This window comes from Lytechinus pictus, chromosome 7 (genome assembly GCF_037042905.1).
Source record: "Lytechinus pictus isolate F3 Inbred chromosome 7, Lp3.0, whole genome shotgun sequence".
Classification (NCBI taxonomy): domain Eukaryota; kingdom Metazoa; phylum Echinodermata; class Echinoidea; order Temnopleuroida; family Toxopneustidae; genus Lytechinus; species Lytechinus pictus.
Window position 1 is genome coordinate 13,762,816 of NC_087251.1, and position 20,993 is coordinate 13,783,808.

The window sequence follows — 20,993 nt, forward strand, 5'->3', positions numbered from 1 at the left end:
TAAATAATGGAATGTCGAACTATTATTATTTACAAATAATGAAGTATTACTTGGAATTATATATAAATAATTAGAAATGATATTTTATATAATAGTAGTTATTTACAAATAAAATGTAAATTATATATAAATAATAGTTATTATTTAATAAATAATGATTATATAACAAATAATTGTTCTATATAATATTGGTACATTCGGCGCCTCATAGCTGGCACCCCGCTGGCATAGCGCATGCATATGGCCCATACCACGCCGCCGGGCGCGCCGGGCCGGCCGGCCAGCCAGCGCCAGCGGCCGCGACGTACCGGTAAGGTACGTCACGTCACGAGTCGGGCCGGCACTGCTGTATTTGTGTTCATTTTCTCTTCAAAATAATATTAAATAACAGATTTCATTCCAACTTATTTTAGACTAGAAGTGAAAGTTGGACACTTACCGTACCGGTACGTACACTGTTAAAAGTGTTAGCAGAGCCCGTACCGGTACCAGAACCAGAGAACCCAGAGATCAGACGTAGCCAAGATTACAAGATAAAGAATTGTACAGTGTACCGTAGTCCCATATGGTATGTTTTCATGTTTTGAACTTATGTTTTTTTTAATGGCGACTGCCGCGACTCGCTCCTTCATCATGTTCTTCACACTCAGTCATACACACACGTACACACACAGATAAGCCAGTTCACAGTGAAAAGCTCATGATCATCAAAGAATCTTCCCCAAATCTTTGTTACGATGAACACTAAACATTTTCAAATGAAGATGTTGGATTGTTGCAATCTATAAGCTTTAGTACTTTTCCTGAGTGACAGTCACTGACACTGTCAGTCTGTTTTCACAAAGTCAAAGCCAAAGCCTTTGCTTTGGCTTAGTTTAAAGGAGATTGTTCATCATGATATTCCTCCCCTCACAGGGAATGCATTATGAATGCCCTCTTAGACGTTAGTGATGTAGAAATAACTTCAGGCGATGTTTTTAAGTTGTCAAATTTGAAGCCTAATATAAGTAATAAATCTGGACCTGATGGTCTTCATCCTTTTCCATTGAGAGAATTGGCTGATGTATTGGCGCTGCCGTTGTCCTTAGACTTAGTTACTGTTTAACAAGAGTATGGATAGTGGTTTGATACCCTTGGATCACTCACACAACATGCGAGGTTAGTATACTAACCTCGCACAACGCATGTGATTTCATAGTGCATTTTGACGTTTTCATTTCACACGAATGTGAGGGACTAAAACACGCCAAACCTTTCAATATTTTTCCACTATGTTAATCTTGATCGTATGATTTAAGTTCATTGTAAAAAGGAATTGGAAATTATTTATAAAAGTGTTTTTATCGCTTACCTCCAAATCCCAAACACGATACTTCGTTCGATCCGTCCTTAGTCATCCTTCATACTGCGGTGGAAATTACGCAAACAACAATCGAAACGCGAATTTTTCCTATCGAACAGTCTAGATTCAAGTCGCCGGCGCATAATAGGAAATTGTACCAAAAATCAACAGGTTGCATGTCATGTTGCATAATCGCTGATGGCGCTACATCATAAAATAACGCTGAACAGCGAAAAAAATGCAGAGCGCCTAGAACGCAACCAGCAGTACAGCTGATCTGACGTAAACGACATAAACAAGCAAGTTTATTAAATAATATCGCGCGCCCTCTCTGTGCGTATAGAGAGAACCAGCGAATCAGCCCCATGCCTGCTTCGACATCAAGAAAAATCATCGATATAAAGTACCAGAAAGACAGAGAGGAATTGAAATTGGCTTCATATCGTTTTGTAAGTTTCATATCCAAAGCTTATCTGATCTTAAATCCATATATATTGCTAATTTAAAATATATAGCCCGAAAGGCATTGCAAGTGCCGTGCAAGTGGTTATCCTGTGGACGGCGGCGGTAATGTACCCATGGGTGCCCTTGGATTGGAAGTCTGCTAATATTTCACCTATTTTTAAGAAAGGTAGTAAGGCTGATTGTAAAAACTATAGACCGGTGAGTCTAACATTAAGCATTGTTTGTAAAATTACGGAGAAGTTAATCTGTGATAAATTATGTGTATATTTAGTAGAGAACGATTTAATTTGTGTCAACATGGCTTTGTTGATGGAAGATCAACTGTCACTAATCTTTTGGAGGTGCTTGATGAGTGGACACAGGTACTAGATGAGGGTGGTACAATTGATGCCATAGACATGGACTCATGAAAGCGTTTGATACGGTGCCTCATCGGCGTCTTCTTAAGTTGGAATCCTTTGGTATCTGTGGGAAACTCTACAAATGGCTTATGTCTTTTTTAACGGGTAGACGGCAGCGTGTAGTTGGTGGAAAATCGTCATCCTGGGGAGAAGTACTGAGCCGCGTACCGCAAGGTAGTGTGTTGGGTCCAACCCTCTTTTAGGTTTTTGTCAATGATCTGCCAAATGTTAAGTCTAATATTGTAATGTTTGCAGATGATACAAAGATGTATGTACGTTCTGATAGTGTTGACGGTGTCAAACAACTCCAAAGAGATATCTCCCTTCTAGAAGGGTGGGCTGAAAAATGGCAGCTACGATTTCATCCTGATAAATGCACCGTCTTAAAGCTAGGAAAAAACAATACAGAAGAGCAGACCAAGTATTACATGAAAGGAGAGTCTAATCTTATTACTCTTAAGGAGGTACAAGCAGAAAAGGACCTAGGGATACTAATCGACTCAAAGCTGTCTTTTAAAGACCAAGTGTCACAAGCAGCATTAAAGGGTAACAGAGTCCTAGGAAAGGAGAGGAGGACATATTGCAATCATCATTTCAGAGGAATGCCTTGACTCATCATTCCAAAAATTACTTTGAAAACCTAAAAAACATCTTATTCTATCAAGCACACAGTTTACCCAATTTACCAAAACTTGGAAAAAGTGGTATCTGCACAGGTTTGTCTTCGACATCAATCAATTTGGTCATGCATGACACAAATGGTACAAATAGGGTATCAAGGTGAAGCTGAGAAGTTTCTCTTTCACATCCATGCAGAATAATTTTACGAAGGGCAAGTCCAAGAATAGGTCACTCTAGAAGACAAAATTTCATCTTTATTCTAAAAACTTATCTTTGGTGGGTTAAGAAAGCCCAAATGTTGAGTTTCATTAAGAAAAATGTAATAATATGCAAATTTATGCTAATTTGGGGCACCTAATTTTCATAATTGGTAAAATGGGCATCACGTATGGGACAATGATACAAACTCATAGAAAATCAAAACAAAACTTGTGAGATTTAGTCATACACGTAGGTGGGACATGGACCCCCTAACATCTTATTACTTTTGGGGGAAAAGTGGTGTCATCTACTTAAATATGCAAATTAGGTCTTGTCCAAGGATGGAATGTCCCATACGTAATAAAATTTTAGGATTAAAAAAAAAAGTTATTTCTCAGAATACAATACTTGTATTATTGCATCTCTGGGAAGTTCTAATTTATTGAGTAAGAAAATGTTATACCACAAAAAGTTTCAAAAATATACACTGTTGGTCATAAAGGTGGAATAAAATATGTTTGAATAAAAATTGACAGTTTTGTTGGTATTTGAAAGGCTACGCGTAGACGAAATGGTAATTGTGCGTGATTACATAATGTTTCCCCATTACACAGGTGACATAACATGAGAAATTTGGATTACGTAATAAAACCTTTTGTTGTAGACTATAAAAGCCTATGCATATGATATTCTGTCCCTTTCCCTGATTTAGCACTGTGTATAAGAAGGTTGCATTTTTTCGAGTTCCTTGTACCGTTTGAAATAAAAATTGGTAGAGACGTTCCCTGGACTATGCCTGGTCCAACGGCAACAGCAACACGCGAGAGAGTGGTAGCACTGCGACATGAGGGCTACAAGCAGACTGATACCGCAGAAGTCCTAGGGATATCACAGAGTGCAGTCTCTAAGATCCTGAAACGTCAACGTGAGGCGGGGAATGTGCGGCCACGGAAATCTCCAGGACGTCCCAGATTGACCACAAGAAGAGATGATAGCCAACTGTTGAATTTCAGCCGCAGAAATCGGAAATTGCCCACGAGCCGTCTTCGTCGCTTGTGGAGGAGATATCATGGGATCAACGTTTCCCGGTCAACCGTTAATCGCAGATTGCTCTTACATGGTTACCGAGCACGACGGTTTAACAAATGTCCACGCCTGTCTGTTCGCCACAGAGTAGCTCGTCTTCTTTGGGCTAGGGAGCACAGAAGGCTTCATCCAGGACATTGGCAACATGTGGTCTTCACGGACGAGAGCCAGTTCATCCTTGACCGAAAGGATGGGAGACAACGAGTTCGTCGATTAGCCGGGGAAAACCTTCGCGATGAATGTATCCACGAGACGACTCAAGGCGGAGGCGGCTCAGTGATGATATGGGCCGGCATCCATTATGGAGGGAAAACGCCACTGGTGGTTCCGGACGGAAACGTCAACGCCGCCGCCTACAGGGATATCTTGGAGTTCCACTGTCTTCCTTATGCAAGACGAGTGTATGGGCACAATTTCCGACTGCAGGATGACAACGCTAGACCGCACAGGGCCGCTGCAGTAAGGGAATTCCTGGAGGCAGAGGGCGTCGTACAGTTGCCATGGCCAGCTTGTTCGCCGGATATGAACCCCATAGAGCATGCATGGGATGCCCTAGGCCGAGCCATCAACGACAGAGAGGTCATTCCTGAAAATCTGCTGGAGTTGGCAGATGCTCTGAGGGAAGAATGGGACGCTATGGCTGTTGATGTCATCAACAAGCTAGTGGACAGCATGCCACTACGTCTGCATGCGCTGGTTCGTGCCAGGGGTGGACATACCCGATACTAGTGACTGAGTAAGAACAATGACTCAAGTTTGATGCAAATTTGTCCATGAAATCACAAAAAAGAAGTCATCTGGAAAACTGAGAGTGATTGAAAATAAATATCTCATGATCCTTTAATTTACTGTATATTGTCGTCATTGTTGTTCTATGCTCATGACATCCATCGCTTAGGACATAAACTTTTAAATATTTAATTATATATAAAAAAATATCCACCTTTATGACCAACAGTGTAGTTTACTTTTTTATTAAAAGTTAATTGAAAAATTGTTACGTATGGGACAACATGTTACGTATGGGACATTTACACACAGTGTCGATGGGGAGATTTGTGTACAAGTGAATGGAGAAAAACAAATTTCAAGAGTGCTATTAAAAGTGATTTATTTACCTTTTCTTTAGTTTCTAAAGACTGATTTGTTATAAATACTAATATGAAAACAATTGAAGCAAAAAAATTGTGAAGATGAAAGAATATGAAAAAAAAAAAAATAGAAATACACAAGAAATTCATGAAACCATGAAAAACAAGAAAAAATTTGTTGAAATGGCTAATTTCCCTTTCAGTCATCAAATATATCTCAATAGAACATTTTAAAAGAAAAAACTCTTTTTTTATTTCCATATTTTAAATTATTCTAATTTTCTAAATTGTGGGGGAAATAGGAAATTGTGTATGTTCTCTATGGGGACAAAATGTCCCATACGTAACATGTCTTTAATTTGTTTAATTAGATGGTTTTGGCTTATGATCTGAAACTTGCCTTAGATATACTATAGTGTTGTGACTTTTGTCACACTAAGTTACAAGTTAATGAAATATTTTCAGAGAATTCTCAACTTGAAAAAATGTTTGGAAAATTGTCCTTTTTCTGTGTCCCATAGGTAACAGCTCAATTTTTCTCTCTAAAAGGTCAAGGTCATATGTCACCATTTTTATGACTATTCTTCTAGAAATCTACCATCATGAGGGTATTCAATCTAATAAAGTCATATGACACTATTTTTCAGGTCGTTAAAGCCTCTGAAATGTCCCATACGTTGCCCACAAGACAAGAGAAGACAATAATCCTCACCTTGTGTATACTAATGAGGAAGTTATGGTGACGGATATTAAATATGAAAGTCCCATTGGCAAGAGTGACCATTCATTGTGTAGTGATTTATAGTCTCTGTTGTTATTCTCACTCTCGGCCTGTTTTTTTTTTTTATACAAAACAAGGATGAACTTTGTAAAGCCGATATTGAGACCGAGCTTAGAATTAGATGTGGATGGGAATATTGAGTTTTCTCATAAACAAGATAGGTTTTGTGCAGTGGACCAAATTTTCAGTTGTTCTACATGTCGCAGTTGATGAATGTATCCCAACAAGTTAGGAGCCATGTGTTGCTAGGAATATGATTCCACATGAGCATCTTCATTACTTTTGTAAATAGAAATGGAAAAATAATCTAGATGCTGGCCAAGATTTTTAATCAATTTTTTCTGATGATCGTAATGATAAATGGCGTGCAAAGAAATAAAGTAAGAGCTTTGGCAAGAAGTATTCTGAAACAAAAAGAATGTGGCATATGAAGCTTAGATTAATCTCAAGAATACTGGAATTATGTTTGATCCAAGATGTAAGTTAAGCCCAGCATTCCCCAGCTTCTTACCAATTCTGACCACAGGTTGACTCTCACTGTGAATAACCATTGGAAGACTGAAGCGTTCAAGTGTTTTCATTAAACGAGCCTATAGGAGATGTTCCAATATCCTCTGACCACTTTTTCAGCTCAACTCTTGATTCCCTGGAGATTTGTGAGGATAGAAAATCAGGATATGGATCTAAAAATTTGCTTCAGTTAAATAATTCCAAGTCTCCTGGCCGGGATGATTTCTGCTTGCTTCATCCTTGGCCAAGCCCTTGAGCATTATTCACAACATCTCAATTAGAGCGGGTATGGTAGAAGGCCCTTGTTTCAGCTGTATTCAAGAGAGGTGACAAAGCTTCACCTAAAAATACCGGCTAATGCATCTCACTTGTATTCTTTGCAAAGTCATCTATACCTACCATTGTTTCATTTTCTAGGTCTAGAGATTCCACCTCATTATACAATCATGCAGTATCCAACACCAGGAGACAACTTCCCTGACTACACTTCATCTGATTGGGAAGGAAGGTCATCCGATGCTGCTGACACGAGCAATGATAGCAACCTTGGCTTTGGGATAGACCTTGACAACTCTGGTGTGACCTTCAAAATAACATCTGATGGCCCAACTGACAATAGAGATGAAGACATGCCTGCTAAGCCTCTGCAGAGGCCTAAGCCTCCCAGACCCCCACCTCCGCGTAAACCCAGACTGGATCCATCCTCATCAAAGATGGAGAAAGTATCCGACCTTGTGGTGCAGAAAGTTCGCTGGTTGTACAGAGAAGAGAAAAAATGGGTTCCTTTCATTGGTTATGACTCGTGCCAGATGGAATGGAAGTACAGGCAGGCTAAGCAACAATTGAAGCAGAATGAAGAGGGAATGGATGTTGATATTGAGACTGTTGCTGTCAGAGGGGGACTCTATGAAGTGGACGTAGTGAGGAGAAAATGTCATGCTATCTACTGGTCTGGTTAGTAGATAAAATTTGTCCTTTTTAGTACAAAAATGCTTGCATCAGACCCCGGAGTCGGTCTTAAAAAAAAAAAATGAATTAAACTTTTTTAGTTGTGCATGAATTCAATAGAATTATAAGAGCCATATAAATTGACCACATTTGAGCAAGATTACTACAGATGCTAGGCCACGGTTATGTTTGTGTGCTGTCACGCAGAAGACAATTTCACTAATATCATCTCTGCAGTTAAAGTTTATATAATATACACCTACTGGTATGTTGTAGTCCTAATTGCAGTCAGATTCAAAACAAGAATTACACGTTGTTCCTTCTTTGTACTTATAACTTTCAGTAGATTTCTCCCTCATTTACTCAAGATTTTAGAACATTTTCATGTTGATATAGATGACACAGTGGATGTGATGAGGGGAACATGGTTTTATTCTAGTGGCACAGAACCCATTGAAGAAGGAATGGCTAATGATATTGAGAAGGAACACCTTGACTTGTTTTCTAGAGATGACCCTCCTGAGCCCCCTCCCCAACCAACCAAAGGAACTCAGAAAGGTAGATAAATATTTCACTTATTTGTATGATATGATATGATTTTCTCAAATTAATTAGAAGATATTGAAGGATTGATGATAAGCATGTCAGTTGAATGTGTATCCTTGATACAAAAGATGTATGGATGTAAACAAAATTGGTACAGTAGTATGTCTCAAAGTAAGTTGTATCCTGAAACACAAGTGATTGCTTTGTGAAACATAGGCACTTGGTTGAGATAAATGAAGGTCAGTTTTACAAAGGTACGAGAATATATAAAGAAAACTTCCTGTTTGATTGTTTCCTCGTTAGCAGATCGTAGCGACATGCTACTATCAATCTTTTGAAAGGCAAGTACAACTTAGTGATTCTTCTTTCATTATCTAATACACAGTGATGGATCTAGCTGGGTCACAACCAATACCATGTCGGGGGCCATATTTTTTTTACACAGTGGTGGACCTGTCCAAAGTACTATGTCTAGTTCCGCTAGATTCACCACATGTCTATCTTTCTACTATTTCAGCAATGCATGAATTGTGTTTCAAAGACTGTCACGTTGACTGGTACTCCAAAGATGCTGTATATTTCTATAGTAACTCTACAAGTTCGAGAATCGCAAGGTCCATAGGAAACACGCTTGGATTTTCTAAAGGTAAGGTTTTGATTTGCATGCCTCAAGAATGAATTAAAACGAGAGTTTACATTTAAATGCAATTTTAGATTGGAATTTGAAATGCATTTCTTTATTTCAAACTTTATCATGTCCTCTTGAAATCTTAGGGATTCAAATTAATTCAATTCTATAAAATTGATCATCTGGGATGGTATAGTTGCAGAAGATGTCTTTTATGTTTTGCAATATACGCTTAGTGCTGCTGCAAAATTGTTACTCCGACATAGAATCATTCAGTTTCATTATTGTTACTTTAATAAACAGAAAAGAGCTTTGATCCATGTTTTTCTTTTTTTTGTTGTTGATAGCATCTACAAGTGGGTATAAGTTAATGCGTGGATACCCATCCCCAGCCAGCCTTGATGACAAGCCCCCTCCCATCTCTCATCTTGTCTTTGTTGTCCATGGAGTAGGGTATGTGACAGACAAGAAAGCCATCATAAAGAACTGCTCAGAGTAAGTACAGAATGAAAGACTGAATTGGGAAAATAAGAGATAGATGTGTAATATTGATAAGTATCAGCTATCAATTGAAAATGCACTTTTCCAGGTGCATGGAGACAAAAGCTTTTCTAAGAAATTAATATTTGTCTTCTAATCAAATTGATATCAGTATATTGAAATACTACTTGATAGATAGTGATGGCAATGGTGATGACAATTATGGTTGATAACATTTTTATGTAGCCATATAAATACAACATTCAGAGGCACTTTGTTCTCAGGTAACATTTCTTTGTCAGGAGTGTGTTCTGTTGTCTGTAACACAAAGCATAGTGATTGATCCGGAGCTGATATTTAATGGTTGATTGCATTGCTTATGATGTAAGATCAATTATAAAAATCAGCCCTACATCCAAGTGCTAAGCTTTGTGTTACAGGCCCTAAGAGGTTCTTACTCTTGACTTCCAAACAGAGGGTTGAGGGTTTGAATCTCAGCCTTGATGTTAATTTGCCTACTTAGTTGATGTGAATGTGTACCTGTTAGGATTCATGCGAGGAATGCACTGAGCACTTGAATTGTAAAAAAAAAAAAATTTCACTTACCTACTTCAAGGATACTGCCCAACTCCCCTAAAAAGGGGTCAAACGGGCATGGGTAGGGTGCGCTGATTGTCATTACGCGGAGGTAAGAGGCTTTGCTTAGTATTGATTTTGGTTTGTGCTTCTGGATTGGTACTTTGAATTTTTCTTTGTTGAGAATTGATTTGATTGAGTTAGGTAAGTTGTTCCAGTCAACAACAGGAAAATGGTATGAAAGAAAGTAATAGATGGTATACATAGTTTATTATGATGTAAATAACCATGTAAATGCCTATTTTTATTTCTATTATTGATGTCTCAATTGCAAGAAAGAGGTCCATTCTGATTTTAAGTTAAATGCTACATCTGTAATGAAAATGCAATTATTACTTGTTTCCCTTCTTATTCTCTTCCATCAGCCTTAGAAAATCAGCAACCAAAGCCATAGGAAAACACCTGCCGGACCTGATCTCCCCTGCATCTACCCATCGTGTGGAGTTCCTACCAGTAGAATGGAGATCAAGCCTAAGGCTTGATAATGGTATGGTCTCAGCTATTACCCCTCACAAGGTGAAAGGCCTCAGGATTGTGCTCAACAGTACAGGCATGGATGTGCTTTATTACTCTAGCCCCCTCTACAGATCAGAAGTAAGTCACATGGATTACGGGTAATATGATACTAATAAAGCCCTTTTTTAATTATCATAATAAGCAAGATTGCCTTTTCTATGTACTTTTGTAATATTGTTTCTTTTTAAGAAAGGCTCTCCAGGGAAGTCATCTATTCTTTTTCTAATGTCATTATACAGATCATACAGTGTGTGCAGGCAGAGGTGAACAATCTGTACGAGAGATTCCGGCAGCGTAATGAGGGGTTTGAGCCTAACGGGGGCAAGGTGTCCATATTCTCTCACTCCTTAGGAAGTGTCATCATGTATGACATCATCACTGGCTGGAATCCCATCCACCTCTACGATCAGTACCTATCACACGAGCAGAGTCCACACCCAGACCTTAGTGCGATGTCTCCTGATCATCACGATCTAGTGGAAGAACTTCATCAAGCTAGAATAAGGTAAGTAACATTTTCTATTAAATATTCATTGTTTTATTCATTGAGGGATAGCCTATAAAATAACATTTTCCCATAGGGCCACCTCTTTGTATGCTCAAATCATTTACTTTGCTATTTTTTATATTGAAGTCTTTAACATTGATATATTTATTTTTCATGCATGAATAATGGGGGGGGGGGGTGTTCTTGTGTATCTTACCTGACAATATTCAGGCCAAATATCATTCATATGGCCTCTTTTTCTAAGAGTAATGGAGAATGGGCATGATCATTAAGGAATGTTTCATGGGACATTTTGTTAATAATTTTCTCAGACAGCTGTTACAAGCTTTCAATATTTATCAGGTAAGCTATTGAAATCATTCTATATGATTTGCGCAAAACTAATTTTTCAAAGATAATCTATAAATATGCTTCATGAAATGCTCCACTTGGTCAATACATACTTTGCAATTTATTGTTGGGGATCTAATCATTTCTAAAAAAAATTGTTAAAATTGTTTTCCTTACAATTTGGCTAATATGTGCCCTTTCGTATTTGGATCCGTAGAGTATCCAGTCTAGAGAAGCAGCTTCTTGCTACGAACCAGATTGCTGCAGCTATCAATAGACCAAAGCTTAACTTCAAGGTATCTTGATTTCCTTTGTGTTAAGGTTAATGAGAAATTCTGTACACAAACCAGGAGATGAAGAATTGTTCATACATGTTATAGTGTGTAAAGTGTTTGTCTTGTATCTATATCTATATATATTCACTCATATACAGATCCCACTTGTAATATGCTTTCATTCAGTATTTTTGATAGGGGAACCACTACAAATTTTATTCTCTTTGGGCATGCATTGTGATGACGTACTTGAGTCCAGTTCACATTCACACCACATTGACCCCATGTACTCATACAAATGAGGCGGCGTGAGGCCGGCCTCCTGCCGCCTTAAACGTATGTGTAGACACAAAGTGGACTGACGCCACCATAAGCCACCCTGATTTTGGTCTACCTCTGGAGGTGGTATGAGGTTGCCTTCTCGTATGTGTAAACACAAAGCGGACTGAGGTTGGCTTTCGGGAGTCACGTGGTCATTGCTTGCACAATCACAGTTGAGATAAGTCATCAATCTAGCTATTGCATTGACCTGGTATCATGCGCTTGTAACTAGCATTTTCATCAGGAAGCGCAGGCCGTCGCACCATATGTGTAAAAGGGGGTTGTGACGCCGCCTTCAACCCCTGACTTTTCTGCTATGTGTAAACACACTTTTGTATTTTTTTTTTTGGGGGGGCGGCTTGACGCTTGTATGAGGCCGACTCAATGAAACCGGCACATGTGTAAAAGGGGTCATAGTCTTTCAATATACAAATAGCGAATAGGCATGAGTGCGATGGTGCGAGATTTCGCATGAGGTGAAAGAAAGATGCTCTATTCAACGAGGCGTTAGCCGAGTTGAATAGAGCGTTTCTTTCTTTCACCGAATGCAAAATCTCGCACCATTGCACGAATAAGAATATTCGCTATTTGTGTTGTACAACGCCTCAGAATTTACCGAAAATATGAAAAAACAAAGAGTTTATCCCTATAGTAATCTATGAAAAGGGAGCAAAAATACCGAAAGCAGAAAGCAAAATCCCACAAGCGCACATGACCTTGGGCAGCCTTGCGCATTTAGCCAGCAGGCTATACGCGTATTGTTCATTTTTACTGAGCGCAATGAATTAAATCGTATTGTGACGTCACCTCCTAAAGCCGTGCAACGGTACATTTTGGATGGTACGTCTTTTGTGCAACGGTAGGAATGTTTGACATTCAGCCTCCCATTTGCTCGCGTACAACAAGCTAAGTAGGCGTTGTACAACAGAGATTGTCGGTTGGACCAGAAAGGTCTCAGTTTGATTTTTATTAACAACAATTTCCTTTATGAATTGGCAATATCTTGGCACAATATTTCCATTCTTAGTTTCTTATTCATTTCATATGTGTTTGTTATTATTTTAGGTGGAGAATTACTTCTGTGTGGGTTCTCCCTTAGCTGTGTTTCTTGCCTTACGTGGAGTGCGCCCCCAAGGGAATGGATCAATCTCTCACATCATACCTAAAGCTGTGTGCAGTAGACTATTTAACCTATACTACCCAAGTGACCCTGTGGTAAGGAATAGAGAAAGATAGGAAAGGTAGAATGAGTTATGGAGTGGGGAGAAAAAAAAACTAATGAATAGTAGAGGAATTTAAATCATAAGTACACTTGTAAATGGGAGTCAAATGTGTTTTTATGCCTTGGCCAACCATTGATGTTTGCCAGAGGCATTATATTTGTGTTTTATTTTTCATCAGTCCCATTTTGTTCTCACAATGACTGACCAACTTCAAACTTGGTTCTTGAATGCATAGGAGTGGCAATGTTCCAAACACCTTTGGGGTTATCGAGATCAAAGGTCACAGAGTTCATTGTATATGTTGAAAAATATCTTGTTCTCACAATAACTGAAGAACCATCTAATTGATCAACTTAGAACTTGGTTCATGTATTGGAGGGACAATGTTGTGATTATATTTTTAAGGCTTAAGGTCAAAATGCTAGGGGTCACATGGGTCATAATATTATATTATTAACATCTGAGCAAGGCAGTTGTAATACATTATTGCCTGCTTATGACTGTGCTTAAATGGAGGGTCAATAAGTTTCCAATTGTTTATCCATGGACCCAAATTATTTTCCGCTCAGGAAAGTCATTGAGAAAATGAAGCGGGCAATTCTAGCTAACATCCGGGTATTCTACATGTCGTTATACACGTCCTCTTGAATCTCCAAGCAATAATACGTCATAATGTTAATCAAGATGAGACAATGCTGGATACTGCATCCCCAGGCCAGGGATACTGCATCCCCAGACCAGGGATGCGACATTTCAATTACGTCACAGTGGTTAAGTGTGGAGCGTTGTGGCCCAGTGGATTAGTCTTCGGACTTTGAAACAGAGGGTCGTGGGTTCGAATCCCAGCCATGGCGTAATTTCCTTCGGCAAGAAACTGATCCACAATGTGCTGCACTCAACCCAGGTGAGGTAAATGGGTACCGGTAGGAAGTAATTCCTTAAAAAGCTGTGTGCGCTATGAACGCCTAGCTTAGCCGGGTAATATAGGAGCGCCTTGAGCACCTAACAAGGTGGATATGTGCGCAATATAAATACCCTATATTATTAAGTTCAAAGGCCCAGTCTGCTCAACATGACAAAATAAATTCCCATTTAAGGGGTAAAATATCTAAATTTTCACGATTTTTGCTCTGTATGTCTGAATTGGATTATAATACAAATATTGACTGGCTTTTCTTTCGGGGAACATAAAATATATTGCCCTTAAAAGAACCATATTGCCCTCATCTAAAGAATCTGGCCAATATGATTCTATTGCGGGCAATATATTTGATGTTTCCCTAAAGGCCAGTCAATATTATGTAATTATTATTGTTCCTGCAATAACTGAAGAACTGTTTGAGGTATCAAATTCAAACTTGACTATTGCATACATATGAGTAAGGATGATTTGATTAGATTTGGGGGTCTCAAGGTAAAAGGTTGCAGGATTTGATTTTTAAAAGATATTCCAATATTCCCGTCTTGTGTTTTTTTGTTAGAATATAGACAGTAACCTCTGATGCTGCATTATTACAGCACTATATGCCCACTTCAGGTCCATTGCTTTGAGGGCAAAAAGGTACCCTACCAAACCAGTGCCTTGAAATTGAATATATTTGTCCTTTTCTTTTTTAGGCATACAGGCTGGAGCCTCTGATACTGCGTCACTACAGCACAATCTGCCCTCTTCAGATCCATCGCTTTGAGGGTAAGCAGGTACCCTACCACACTCTTAAAACCACTGCCCTGCCAGTAGCTCTTAAAACAAGTGAAGAGATGAAAGGCATTCAAGAATCAGATGCTGAGACATCAGAAGAGAGGACTTCACCAGGATCTTCTACTTCATCCTCACCACAACATCTACCAAAGGGGCAAACTGGAGGTTAGTCTTAAGTTTTATCTATGTGATGATGGTTGTTAAGGTGATGACAACTTCAGTCATGGGGAGGGGTTGTTTTTAGTTGTGTGGAAGTGGTGGCAGTGTGGTGATTTTGATGGTGTTAATGTATGATGGTAAAGTTGTATCTGTGTTGATGATTTGCGGTAATGTTAGCAAGGTGGTGATATGGCGGTTGGAGGAAGGAGGTATTTCAGTCGTGTGGAAGTCATAGTGGTGTGGTGGTTGTAGTTGTTTTGTAATAGTGGTGATGATGTTAATAATGATGGTGATGTTTGTGATGATATTTTGTTATAATATTAGCGTTGGGATAATAATGGGGATGGAGGTGTTGGTTGTGAAGTAGTGTTAGTATTAAATTCGACACTGATTTTTTTACCATGTTACTGATAATGGATGATAATCATGGCTATGAGGGAAAATTATAATGAAGTGTCTTTGATAGAGGTATGGAATCATTAATCATTAATAGACATAAAGAACTACAAGTGAAAGAAAAAAAATGTATTAGAAAGTAGGACAACATAAATGGCTATTGGGTGTAAATGGTAAATGGGAAGTAATAGGCAACTTTAGATTGTGATGCAACTTCTATAATGCACTTGGCAAAAATATTGTTAGGAGCTTGCGCAGAACAGCTACCTGTCTCGCACATGCTCTTAACTGCCTCTTTGCCAAATTAATATTTTGTAGAAGCTGCATAGCAAAACATTAAGCTGCCTTATGATCTAATGACACAACATTTAATCAGTCACTTCTTCAATTTTACAGCTTTTACTGGAATGAAAGCTTGGTTCTCAAAGACGTCTGAGAAGTCTCCTGAGCTAGAGGCCCTGGAAGACATGGAGAGAGCTATACTAAGGATAGAAAACATGGCAGATACCAATGAGAAGGTGGAAGAGGATGAAATGGAGAGTGTGGGTAAGTATACTTTCATTGAAAGAAAGATAGTAAGAGAGACAGAGAGAGAGGGAGCACGCTATCCTTAGGATAGAAAACATGGCAGATAGCAATGAGAAGGTGGAAGAGGACGGACTGGAGAGTGTGGGTAAGTATAGTTTGATTGAGAGAGAGTGAACTATAATGAAGATAAGAATATAGCCAAGATCAGTATTGATGTTGAAGAAGATGAAATATTAAGTAATTCAAGACAAACTAGTGCAGAGAATCTCAAGAGTGTATTCATATTATAGTGGAAGAGAGAGGGAGAGAAATGGATAGAGATGGAAGTTTATGATCAAGTTTGTCATTTTTTAAAGATTTATTTTAAAATGTCATATCAGTAAAAGTACAACTATATCAAATTACTTCTAGATTCAGTGAGAATGCTAGAGGTAGATTAATGCAGATCAGGTAATTGATCAAACAGATACATAAAGTGTTAACCGTTTACTAATATTCACTGGTATAGTCCATTGATTGTGATTTAATGTTGGAAACCCGAGCACCACTTATTATTCTTTCTTTTATCTATTCCCATTTTTCTACAGAATTGGAGCACAGAGTTGATTTTGAATTAAAAGAGAGTAACTTAGGAAGTTCCTATCTTTCAGCACTCACCTCTCACACATCATACTGGACTGCAACTGATGTGGGTCTCTTCGTTGTCTCTCAATTATTCCCGGATTATGCCTACTCAGAGTAGACATGTAAGCATTGCTGAGTCAATTGGTCAGACCAACCATGAGGAGTTTTTTACTTTGTTTCACTCTGGCAGGATTTGAAGTCCATAGCAGTGGTGACAGCAGTCAATATTCAATGGTCAATATTTCAATATGAAGAAAATGATACCAATTATAATATGATATCAAAGTACAGTTGAGTATATGCACATACTAACTGCGCTATATAAAATGGACTCATTATTATCATTATAAAAAAGATGTGTACTTCAAACTGAAATTTCTTCTTTGCGCAATTAAGAAATTAAAGTTATAACCTCATGAGATTTTAACATTTGCATGGCTGAAGACTTCTCCAGACTCCAACTGTGTTGTCTGGTCAGAGATGAGGTTGTATCTCTAGCAATTTGACAGTCCAAGAGAAAGTGATGATACATTGCAAGTATATGTATTTGATGTTTTCTCGCAAAGTACTCTTGGACTGTTAATCTGTCAGTGGAGATTGAATAAGACAAATTTTCTTGATTGTGTGAAATTAAAATCTGCCTTTAGAATTAAGGCAATGAGATGAGCTTCTTTAAGGGTTTGTATATTGTGCAATAATTTATTCAACAATTTGAAATATTGAAGTTGATTGTAGGCTTGATAATCCTTTACCTTTGTTTATCCAATTGGTGGTAAGATTTTGCAATGATGAGCTTGATCAGAAATATTTCACTGCTGCAAAAAATGTCTGAGATTGAACAATTTCTTGTACTTTTAATTACATCAGTAGGAGCTCAGTAATCAGTTTTGATGGGGGAACATAGAGAAGAAGTAACAGAGATAGAGTAACATAATGCATTGACTTTATCTTAAGAGAGACCCGACCCGACAGCTTTTACAATTCATTTAGTGTATTGCAGAATGGGACAGTCTGGAGAAGTATGGTCATGATTCTGATGTTGGCTTATGTCAGTCAGATCCATGACACTCAAATTAGTTGCTTGTAGTAGTTAAAGTAGTACTACATAGCATGACTAGGTTAAAAATGTTTCAATATGAATTTTCAAATGCATTGCCTTTTTAGTTCATTAGATTGCAGTCTAAATTATCATGTCAAACAATGTGTGTGTATGTTTAGCAGCATTCATAACAAACATCAACAGTATTTGCATTAGGCAGAACAAGAGCTTTAACCCTGATTCTCCCTGGGGGGGGGCCATAATGGTCCCCCCCTCCACAATTTTCGACAATTTGCTGCGCAAAATTTTTTGACCTCGCCGCTCACTGACTTTTTACTTTCAAGTCTCGCGCAAATTTTGAGACCAAATTTGTGACGCCTGGGTACGCGGTTACGACATTACGCAACATTATGTAAGTGCATGTCAGACCCCAAATTGCTCATAAACGTGATTTCATGTACAAATCCAATGCAGATTGTGTATTAGCCAAAATTCATAAATGTATCATTATTTCTACTTTTGCTGATTAAACTTAATTAATTTTGCCTCGTTTATGATCAGAATTAAGTCTGGAACGATTTCTATCGAAAAAACTATTTAAAAAAAAGTAAAACAACAAAGAAATACATAAGAAATTAAAAAAACAATAAAATACCTAAGAAATCGGTCTTGGTTTTAGAATTTTTTCCATTCACAATTGTTAGGAATGCTATAAAGAATATTTTCACCAAAAAATAGCATTCTAGGAGCTTTATTTAGTGAATCAGAGCAAAAGTATGATTTCATGAATAAATTAGCATAATTAATTCATATAAAATAAAAATATATGAATTCAGCGAAATTTACCAATGCAACTGCGTAGATTACGTCATTCTCTACCATCATGCAAATTTTTGTTGTGATCCCCCCCGGGAATGACAAGAATAAAAATACCCCGGGAGATTTAGGGTTAAAGAAAAGGAATTTTATTAATTATATGAAAACTTGGGAAATAGTTTTGTTTTTCTTTCATGTTAGATCAAATGATTTTTTTTTGACAGCTATTGAACAATGTTAATTTTAATTACCTGGAATGAAAAAAAATGGCATGGAAATTGTATCCTTTTCATAAGGATTAATCTCATCTTCAAATGTAAAACTTATTGAGCATGTATAGAATCATGCCGGGGGGGGGGGGCACTCAGTATATAATGCATAGTGGGTATGTGCCGCGGAAGGACCCCCATTTTTGTCTCACCTGCATAGCAGAGTGAGACTATAGGCGCCGCTTTTCCGACGGCGACGGCGACGGCGGCGTCAACACCAAATCTTAACCTGAGGTTAAGTTTTTGAAATGACAGCATAACTTAGAAAGTATATGGACCTAGTTCATGAAACTTGGCCATAAGGTTAATCAAGTATTACTGAACATCCTGCCTGAGTTTCACGTCACATGACCAAGGTCAAAGGTCATTTAGGGTGAATGAACTTTGGCCGAATTGGGGGTATCTGTTGAATTACCATCATAACTTTGAAAGTTTATGGATCTGATTCATGAAACTTGGACATAATAGTAATCAAGTATTACTGAACATCCTGTGCAAGTTTCAGGTCACATGATCAAGGTCAAAGGTCATTTAGGGTCAATGAACTTTGGCCAAATTGGGGTATTTGTTGAATTACAGCCATAAATTTGAAAGTGTGTTGGTCTAGTTCATAAAACTTGGACATAATAGTAATCAAGTATCACTGAACATCCTGTGCGAGTTTCAGGTCACATGATCAAGGTCAAAGGTCATGTAAGGTCAAAGAACTTTGGCCACGTTGGGGGTATTTGTTGAATTGCCATCATATCTCTATAAGTGTATTGGTCTAGTTCATAAAACATGGAAATAAGAGTAACCAAGTATCACTGAACATCTTGTGCGAGTTATAGTAGTTTTCAAAATCAGCACTGCTGCTATATTGAATCGCGTGATGCAGGTGAGACGGCCAGAGGCATTCCACTTGTTAAAACTATCCACTCATTCTGATACCCACTTTCGTGAATTCATCGAGTATAAATCCCATTTCATAAAACTTGTTAAAATAACAGATTTGCAATAACAAATAAAAGCTACTGAAATCCTTCAATCTGATACTTAATTTATTATAGAAATTGTGCATTTGTTATTATAACAAGTCCTCATGAAATGGGACCCAGAATGAATAAAGCTCAGAATAATGCGGCTTAAGAATCGCATTCATGAATTTAGAAAAAGTCTGCATTCATTACAAGTGCAGTGAGGAAATTCTGCAACTTTTTGTCATGGAACATCAGTGCAGTGCCTGTGTGAGGGAAATAAGACCTTAAACCACAGATGAAGCTGCATTTTTCTATAATTCCATTCATGAATTCATGTAGATATATAGACATTCAAATAAATGAGATTAGTCCGGATCAAATGCAGATTGAGTCCTCCTAAAAGCAGCATTCAAATATTGTGGAATATTCGTCCTTGGCCATTCATGCCTCCGTATCCCCATCCGCAAATTCATCAAAGGGGTAAATATTACACAAGGGGAGTGCTCTAATTCATATGTAGGAAATTCCATGCATTATGTACTCCTACCACCTATTTGTGGGACCTACCTGAAATTATTTTTCTCTGTTCTCTCGTTCATATGAAATGTTATAATGCTCCTGAATTATCATGGCTTGAGGAGTTCACAAGGAGAAATCAAGTAGGGATGAGACGGACAGAAGGGTTGATTACTTTATGGCATTGCCCATGTCAATATTGTTGTTTACGCAAAGGAATTATGTGTTTTAATGTTTTAGTTGTAAACTCATTTGTTGAAAAGTTGTAAATATCCGTGAAAGATGATTTAAGTATCAATTTTGTTTATGATATCTGTATGCCAAAGCTTGCTTACCTTTGATTTATGTGCTTCTTTCAATTCAGATTAGCTTATTACTTATATCAAATTATGCAAATATATTATGTTTTCATAATAATGAATGTTTGCTTGCGTTTAACTTTTTATGCACTGAAAGTACTCATTTGCCATTTATATTGTTACCATATAAAAGACTGAATTAGTGATGGACAATGAGTAATCCTTATACTTGTATCTTCTCTTGGTTATTCCATGAAATGCAGTGTTTATATTTCCACAAGGATTGTTGTAGCAAAATTACACGAATGGAATAATGTAGATCACTCATTAACTCTACAACAGGATTGTAGATGTATTAGATAGGTGTATATTGTTGAAAAAAAATTAAACTGAGATATTTTATTTAATTATTTATATGGCAATGGTATTTAAAAATTATTTATATATTCTATAAAATTCAGGTTTGAAGGGTACTTGTCACCATATTTATGGTATTTTTTTCTGTCAGTTACTGCCTCTAAATTTCTGAGTCTCACATTCCACCTTATATATATATATAGAAATGCTAGGAACATTTGTTAATTTCAAGTTCGACCTTTTGTTGTTAGCGATGGGTCAATATTCACACCAGCATAGCATCAAAGTGAAAGAAAGAATGGTATTTGGAAAAGTTTCACGTAGTGTTGAGTTACATCTACATTTCATATCATAATCTAATTAGCACACTTTTATATTAGCTTTGATTGCATTTACCATGACAACAGCTAGTCTCTATTCATC

At 37.7% G+C, this 20,993-nt stretch overlaps 1 protein-coding gene across 1 annotated transcript; it reads left to right on the forward strand.

The window, feature by feature from the left end:
- Positions 1-286: 286 nt before the first annotated feature.
- On the forward strand, positions 287-18,516 carry LOC129264920 (phospholipase DDHD1-like). The gene is made up of 12 exons (XM_064101982.1): positions 287-568; positions 6,916-7,452; positions 7,843-8,004; positions 8,510-8,638; positions 8,968-9,115; positions 10,102-10,330; positions 10,492-10,757; positions 11,308-11,386; positions 12,752-12,901; positions 14,527-14,773; positions 15,560-15,709; positions 16,279-18,516. The coding sequence occupies exons 2-12, from the start codon at positions 6,945-6,947 to the stop codon at positions 16,431-16,433; spliced, it is 2,223 nt and encodes a 740-aa protein (XP_063958052.1). The 5' UTR covers positions 287-568; positions 6,916-6,944; the 3' UTR covers positions 16,434-18,516.
- Positions 18,517-20,993: the final 2,477 nt, after the last annotated feature.

Bases quoted from the DNA above. Each gene is read 5' to 3' on its own strand.
- LOC129264920 (XM_064101982.1), top strand. From the start codon at position 6,945: ATGCAGTATCCAACACCAGGAGACAACTTCCCTGACTACACTTCATCT. The intron at 8,005-8,509 runs GTAGATAAATAT...CTACTATTTCAG, and splicing joins AACCAAAGGAACTCAGAAAG to CAATGCATGAATTGTGTTTC. The intron at 9,116-10,101 runs GTAAGTACAGAA...CTCTTCCATCAG, and splicing joins ATCATAAAGAACTGCTCAGA to CCTTAGAAAATCAGCAACCA.